This window comes from Bombus bifarius, unplaced genomic scaffold (genome assembly GCF_011952205.1).
Source record: "Bombus bifarius isolate JDL3187 unplaced genomic scaffold, Bbif_JDL3187 scf7180000007979, whole genome shotgun sequence".
Lineage (NCBI taxonomy): Eukaryota > Metazoa > Arthropoda > Insecta > Hymenoptera > Apidae > Bombus > Bombus bifarius.
The window spans coordinates 2,153,893-2,162,267 of record NW_022884364.1 but is presented as its reverse complement, the minus strand read 5'-3'; the positions used below and the strand labels follow the sequence as shown (position 1 = coordinate 2,162,267).

Sequence of the window (8,375 nt, the reverse complement as noted above, 5' to 3'; positions counted from 1 at the left end):
TATTACGATACCTTGTTTCAATATTTAGTTTCTTGATAGATAAATCTTCGTACAAGAGGTTTCACGAGCCTATTTCCTGTTTGTAAGAGGAGAGCAAAGTTCAACCATGAGGAATTCAAAACCACTCAGTCGTCTTGAGCAATTGGATACAAATCCAAAGAGTCGTATTTTCTCATCTCTGAAAAAGTAAACTTACGCATTTTGTGCAGTTATTCTGACATTGTAATCGCCTGTATTTCGTACATTGTCTCTTTATTTCAATAGTGTTTCGAAATTATTCCATATTTTGGAAAAATTACGAAATGTTATGTAAATTACACAAATCTAAAATATAAACAAAATAAGTTAAAAAGTAAACGAACTAGCACAAAATAGAACCAAATGCATTCAATTAGCGATACATTTTCCAATTCGAGAGCTACGATAAAACATACTTTTCTAGAATATATAATAGAGAAGCATTGGCAGCATGCACGTTCTGAATAGGAAGTCCCATCATGCGTGACCCGGAGTTCTTAATGTTGATTTTTTTACTTAACATGGTTCTATCTTTCCAGCTACCGTAGTCCTTTGCTTCTTTAGAAGGAATTTCATGCAGCTGCACGTGTGTCAATATTCTACGTAGTCCACTCTACGAACAATAAATTATTTATAAACGGGATCAAGAGGAACGTATTGAAGTGAAAATGAAACTTCGAAAAAGGTTAGCCTTTGTTCGGCTATAGGAAAGAGCATCTACTTACTCTGAAAATTGATTCTTTGATATAACGTCTGGGTCTAGAAGACGTTACGTTTCGTCTCTCATAGAAGAGGAGTTTGTCAGCAGGGGTGCAACGATTGCTTGTCTTTCATCGGGCTAATAAAAAACCTGTATTCGAATTCTTTGAATACATAGCTTTGAAACTAAAAAGTATAGGCTCTGACCACTTATTTTAAGCTGACTACCCACATGACGATAATTATGTATCACAGAAAGTTCTTTTAGCGTCTCGTTTCAATGGAGCGACACACATTTTCTTAAACGATTTCTTTCTTGGAGAATATCGCGTTAGAACATCGAAGTGCTTCTTCTCTCTCCAGAAAGCGCTCGAGTACCCTTCAACCTCGTTTCGTAAGTGAGTGCAGGCTGCAAGTCATTTGGTCGAGCATCCCCTGAGATCTGTCAGCCGTCCGTAGGACGTGATAATGCATAGCGACGGTTGTTGAATTCACGCACACGGCGACGTATGGTTGATCTCATATTTTGGCCGACAGCTCCTGTTTCTTCCGCGGTAGAGACATCGATACGTGTGTGTAGAGACTGCGGTAGGCCTCGTTAAGAAGGCGCTGCGATGAAGAAATCGCAACACGGCTCAAGACGTTCCTTCTATTTTGGACAAGATTCGAGACTCTGCTTCTGGTAACTTGATCATGAATTTTTCTCCGTTTTTTTACAACGTATTATTTCTTTACTGATACGGTTCCTAAGATTCCTAACGTAGATGACTCTCGAAACGTCAAGTATTTACGATACAACTTGCAAAAGTGCCGTTGTGTAAGATGGATTACTAGCCTGGACCAACTTTCTCTTTGAAAATTATACTATTTCTTCGTGAACGCGGTTATTACGCGTCATACATTTTGCGCAATCGAATTTAAGCGCCCATAAACAAATCTAAATAGTCGAATACCTATGCTCCTATTACTCGTTATATCAATTACCAATAAATGGAGTACGCAGTTTGATAACTCTTCTAGGATAATTGATGTTTATAGGTAAAAAAGAATCTTACGCTATTTACTAATCAGTATCTTTTGTAACAAGTCACTTATTCACGCAGGTACTATCATCATTGTAAATCTAATCTCATTCACACGTTACATAAATCCTAATTATACTTTCAGATTCGGAACAATATATACTAATATTTTATCACGATTTGTTTCAAATAGAATCTAATTATCAAATATATCCGTGGCATGAGTAAGCAATCGAAATTAATGAACAAATGGCTGAGCAAATACAAACAACGAAATATCAGTTTGTAGGTAAAAATGACACAGACGAAATTCGTAAAGTCGCTGATATCGAGAAGGAAATCTCACGCAGTCAACGCTGATGGCTGCCTGTTGGCCTCGTTATTATTCGTCGAGTTCGCTTGTTCCATGCTCTTGTCTTTGGACCGATCTGTCGCCTCAACCGCCGTCGTTTCTTCTTCCCTTTCCAGATCGACGTAATAAACGTACCTTGCCGCGTAGCAGAGCAACAGCATCTCGATTAGCATCAAGGCATTGTAGGTAACTGAAATCGGACAGAAGAAAGTAACAGTTCTCGTTTCTTTATCTGGTCTCACGTATGGAAATGTTATGGGAGCCTCGTGTTCTTTCATCGTGCTCCATGTGTTCTCAGACCAGTTGCGCTGTTGCTCGCCGTCGAGGAAATTTGAATTCATATTCAAGATTGCGTTCTTAGAATTCGAATGTTACACGTACAATGTCCAACTTGTACGCGAGTACCTCGTGTTTTTAGTTTCGTGGTGATTTTTTTAAACGATTTAGTAAAAAATTAAAAAACTGTACGCGTATTTGTTATTGTCGGTTTTTTTCAGACGAAGAATACAAAAAAGGATTACCATTGGCGTAAATTTGTGGCGTAATTGGTGGATTGCAAGGAAATAGGCCTGTTTGCGGTAAGCTCTTCACGATGAACGCTTGTAGCTTTGAAAATAGCAGAACCATCTGGGATACTGTGGTCTTGCGGTGTAGTTTCGCCTCTATGAAATCAGCAGCAAGTTAAAAACGAGTATATCTATCAACACTACGACAGCAGGGGACAATGGGACTTTCCAAGAACTTGGAAATTGCTTTTTCTCGCAAGTTACTTGTGTGGTCTTTCACGCGATAATTGCTAACCTTGAAAGAAGGGAATCGTTTTGGTTCTATTATCGTATCCACCGAGGCTAACGTTTTTTCTCACAACGGCCGACAATTTATAACATGTAACTTCAACTTATAAAATCGAGTTTAAAAATTGTGGAGTGCTTTTTTTCAAAGGGACACGAAGTTAAGGATATGATTCGAAGAAATGGCTAAAAATTGTTTTATAATCGTCCTTCTGTATAATTTCACTCACTGGAGAGAGATAGCAGGGAAAGATTATGCTTGGAGAGCCGTCCTCTCAATTAAGTATGCACAATTTTTACCTGGAGCGACTTCCTGCAGACTCTTCATGGTAACAGTCAGTCCGTATATTCCCAGAAATATGCTGATCACTGTGAATGGTTGGAGATAAATCCCATATTGCGTTGCGAGAGTAGGCTCTTCGATCGACATAAAGAGAGATATGCAATAAATCAGTCCCTGGAACCAATAGACACAAACTTTGGTTAATACACTGGTACACTTCTTCGGAATGATCTAATTGATGTTTAAAAAAACGAATGCTAATCGCAAACCTTCGTGGATACTAAGAAATGGACATTTGACGAGCTCAGGCAAATACTTTTTACGAGACGAGAACGGTTCCGAGCACAAGCGTAAAAAGTCAAGGCGGAAAAGAAGAAATAACCTGAATAATAGGAAGTTGCAGGACTAGTAGTCGGAGCCAGGACAAATTAGCGTCGGTCATCTCAAGATTTGGAAAGGGCAGACAGGGCCAGCAGCAACAGGGACCAACTCGTAATATTAATGGTGGTGTCTTTGTGACCTTTTTACGTCCTATGTAGACCAGTAACAGATACAGTCGATACAGGGCTATCGTTAAAAAGATTTGAGTTACAGCTTCCGATAGCAACTGAGTCCTAGAAATAATTAAAATATTGTTAGCATTGTCGGAATATAGAATAGTTTGCGTATAATTTCAAACATTATTTGTATGCACGAATGCAGAGTACAGTTTGTTCTGTATCGGAGCACGCTCGAATTGAAAATTTAGATTTTCCCTAACGAAGTGATAAATGCGTTCGAAACACGTTGAAAATATCAATGGACATTCCTGATGATGGAATTTTCGTGTCGGTGTCCTAGCCTCGTTTGCATTATCGAGAGGACCCATCAAATTTTAGACATCGACAGCGCAGGTGTGACACGGCCATCAATGCAGGGATTATCTCGGAAAATCGAGATCATTAGCTGGGACTCGGAACTGCTCTTTTATTTTATGGTCGTTAAAAGAAAGAACTACCCGTTTGTTCCGTCTCTTGTGCGAAATTCGATCGCGTCTTCACCTTTTTCTTTTCTGATTTATCTTAAATTTATCTTAATTGGACGTTCCGATTTATCTTATTGTGGATCTCAGCTAAAATTAGCCTATTTTATGTTACGTTATGTTATCACTTTTCAAGTTTTTTTTTAACTATTTTTGATAGGAAATTTATTTCGTCTTGGAGAAAGTCAAATTTGGTAGTTTTTAAAAAATCGATATAAAAATTGTCATTTTATAGTTTTATAGTGCGAAGAATCATCTTCATTCGGCTTATAAAACGATTTTCAATACACGTACATTACTATACCAAAGCCTTAAGTGATACCTTAAGTACAAGATGTTTTTATATTTTTAAAAATCTATCAATTTTTTAAATATTTTTCAATGGACAGAAGTGTAATGGGAAATCAACTCGTTTACCTTGGCATTCCAAGAGCTGTAAGACTACAGACACTTGCTATAGGATACACTGAGAGGATCATGATACTGTTCGTTTTGTAGGATCTTGTTTCCTTTTGGTAGAAAATATTGTGGAAAGCATCCATGGCGAAGTATAGCGTCAAAGTAGAGAGTATGGTACCAAAGCTCAATAAACCTATACCAAACACATTTAAACCTAAAAAAGGAAAAAAATAGGTATAGAATATGACATAAAAAATTAATACACAATGCTTCTGATTAGCCATTAGATTCAGCAAATTTTGCTCAGATAAACGAAGAATTGCGAAAATATTAATAGAATTTTCTACGTCTAGAAGAAATTCAAGATGATTATTTGTATTATGATAATAATAACGATTACACATATTTGTCCATTGCAGTTGATATCGATTAGCACAATACATGAGCTATATCACAATGGAAACGATAATAGCTTATAAAACTTAGATAATAAACAGGGATGATTGACCTGGAATAGGATACGGATTACAAATACTAGGTTCTATTTTCGCAGTATCTGATAGTGCAATTTTTACGCGATTTGCTAGACGTGTTAGAAAAACATAAGATAAAAAAGTTCATGGACTCATAGAACGTGGTTAATCAATATCTCTCAGTCAAATGGTTAGATATCAGATGGTAGCTTTATGTTTCTTTAAGAATTTCTTGCATCATAAAGATTAAGAAACTGGCTGTTACAGAGACGTTACGCAGTAAAGTGTACAATATATTATCATTCGGAAATTGGAATACGATTTTCTTCTATGATTTCTCGGACGTGATTTCTCAAACAGGAAAAATAGTTTTTTATATAAGAAATATACGTTAGAAAATATAGTAGGTTTAAGGATACTCGTTACGCAATCTTTAAGTGTAATATAGAATCGTACTGTGTTATAAATTTCTACATACGATGCAGTGCTACATCTCTACAGTGTATCGCAATTACAAAAGGAGATTGCCTCGCGACTCCCAGCTTGATTGGAGGACAAGATTCAACAAAAAATATTTAATTCCAGATAACGTGACGCACTTACTGTTCTAATTTGCGCGAATGACATTTTCTTATTCATACTGCATGAATTGAGAAAGAAATAATTTTATTCGTTTATTTTATATCAACGATAGATTTTATTTTCATATTAGCGAAAGTTAATACCATTCACTGGTTTGGTCAAATATGTAATTTCCAGAAAGTGTGTACATTATTAATTTGCATTGTGTAATTTATTGTTTGGATATCTTCATTTCGATGAACTTTTTCTAAACTGAAATTTATGTCCTATGAATTGTTCCTATGAAGATATCTGTACCCTCGTTAGTATTCTTCGTTAGTACTCAGGTCATACATAATAATCGTTTAGAAGGAAGTTTCCCTAGTTTACCGTGTACAAACATATTTAACCTAACATATATTACAATCCTCGTGGAAAACTTTCACCGACGCATTCGCTTCCGCGCATGCTCCGTAGATCAGAGCACGTGAAAGGTTCGACGTCAATTCGGTTGAATAAAGCGTTGCAATATGTATAATTATTGGAAGTAATCGATAAAATGTTGTATGCTAAGACTAAAGACAAATTCAGACATTTTCCAGGATTTAACAAAGAGAAAATTATTTTCATGAAAATTGTTACATAAACGTGCTCGTGTTTGACGCGAAGCATTGTTTGAAACACTATAATAAAATGTTATTTGCGTACTGTTTCAGAATATTTCGTGGTTTACTCTTTAACGATGCTAACAACCATAATGCAGCCATGCTTCTCAGCTAAATCGTCGTAATCTCTCTCCATCAATAAAATCATATTAAAATACAGAAAAATAATGTTGCAATTTAAAATTAAAATTTTAGTTTTAGTTTCTCCTTTAAACTTTCACATGTCAGGAAGTCTATATCGTCGACATTAATGATATAAAATTAACGTCGAACAGCAGTCAGGCGAATTACATAGTTATCGATACATAGAAAAATGTCACTGACATTTAAATAACATCAACCAGTCTAGAACGAAGAAAAAATTATGTAATTGATAGAAGATCGACCTTTACGGGAAAAAACTTACTTTCTATGTTCTCTATCGCAGAGGGCACGTAATTGTGATCGCAGCTCAGGTTCCTGAAGGAATTGTCCAAATTGTTGAATTCAATCTCCATTTTGGAAATGCGGGGGCCGTTTGTAACGCAGTTTCAGCTCACACTTTCGATCCTTTTTTCTTCGAGGGACTTCCACTTGTAAAACTCGTCAACGGGAGAGGCGAACTGACGCGATGGTCGTAGAGTTTTGAAAACGGCAAGAGTGACGAAGCCGCATTAACTGGCGAGCAGTGAGAGTGAGTTCCCCACTTTTACCTCTATTGGATCGTATTTGTTACAACGAATGGACAGAAAAATCAATAATGTTGTGCTTAGCAATATTTTGTCGATATTTGTTATCTATCTTTCTTATCATCGACCACACCTTGGTACGATTATTTTATATTTCTCTTTTCCCTTTTATTTTCTGTTACTTCTTTCCTCACTTTCCAAAGATTATGTAAAAATTAAGAGCCTAGACCTCGGATTAAATAATTTTGAAAAATTGAAATCATATGCATGTATGTACCAATGGATACATATCGTATTTTGGTGAAAGTGAAAGCCGCTGAGATTATACATGGATACTCATGGCACAGGTACAGAATAGACCTATTGTCACATTGGATCCCGCGCGTTAAGAGTCCATTCTGGATTTCCTTGAGATACGAGATAGCTATATACATTAAACGAATGTAAAACTATTATTACGTGTATTTGAAATAAATATAAATATATATACATATAACATATTTTAGAATGTACAGGTTACTATAAAATATTACCGTGCATATACAAAATTATTATAAATATTAGTATGTAATAATATTTTCAAATGAATAAATATAATTTAATTAACGAACAAAGGAAAATATATAAAAAAAACATCGATGACAGGATTAAGTCGTAATGAGGAAGTGTCACTAATTTGACAAATGTGAAAATTCATGAGTTGTTTGATTTGTCAGAAGTAATATAAATTTACGTTAAATAGTAAATATGTATATTTCATATTTCTACACAGACGACTATCTTTATAGCAAATGGTATGTGCATATTTTCTAAAACATGCTCTCCCATGGTAACCTACCGATAAATGGTGCATCTATTTTTTCGTATATACCATTCGTGGTATGTAGAATCACCGTTCACTAAGTTCTGTGTGATCAAATTATAACTATTCTACGTCTCGTCTATGGTTATAATGCAATAGCTAAATTCAATCTTAATTCCAATCATTAACGTTATAATCTGTTTTTTATACTGAATCGGTAACGTCGTATAACAATATTATCGACATAGCATCTTTTTTCAAAGTATATATGGACTTACAATTAGTATGTTTATATGTAGCTTTTTGTATCTGGGATAGCTGACAAAGTACTTACATATACGAGCACAATTCAAATCGAAGCTACGAATTAAATTTTAGTCTATAATTGTATATTATTAATGTCAATATATTTACTGGAGAAACTCAATCGATCAATTTTTTTATCATTTTAAGTAGATTAAAATTATTATTTTGCTTGACAACTCTCACTCAACAAATCCATAAAAGACTTTTCCCAAGCTACCAAAAGTCACAAACTTATGATTCACCATTTTACGCGAACTAGCGCACGACGGTCGATTCAAAATATTCATTCATCCCGAATTGTACATGACTACCGAT

General features: G+C 35.4%; 1 protein-coding gene across 1 annotated transcript; it reads right to left on the bottom strand.

Moving 5' to 3' along the window:
• Nucleotides 1-257: 257 nt before the first annotated feature.
• LOC117204716 (organic solute transporter alpha-like protein) lies at nucleotides 258-6,781 on the bottom strand. The gene is made up of 6 exons (XM_033442398.1): nucleotides 6,691-6,781; nucleotides 4,604-4,799; nucleotides 3,548-3,779; nucleotides 3,183-3,339; nucleotides 2,613-2,753; nucleotides 258-2,281 (listed from the first exon to the last, which is right to left on the bottom strand). The coding sequence occupies exons 1-6, from the start codon at nucleotides 6,779-6,781 to the stop codon at nucleotides 2,082-2,084; spliced, it is 1,017 nt and encodes a 338-aa protein (XP_033298289.1). The 3' UTR covers nucleotides 258-2,081.
• Nucleotides 6,782-8,375: the final 1,594 nt, after the last annotated feature.

Bases quoted from the DNA above. Each gene is read 5' to 3' on its own strand.
- LOC117204716 (XM_033442398.1), bottom strand. From the start codon at position 6,781: ATGGAGATTGAATTCAACAATTTGGACAATTCCTTCAGGAACCTGAGC. The intron at 3,780-4,603 runs GTAAACGAGTTG...AATTATTTCTAG, and splicing joins ACAGCTCTTGGAATGCCAAG to GACTCAGTTGCTATCGGAAG. The intron at 2,282-2,612 runs GTAATCCTTTTT...GTCCGATTTCAG, and splicing joins GCCACAAATTTACGCCAATG to TTACCTACAATGCCTTGATG.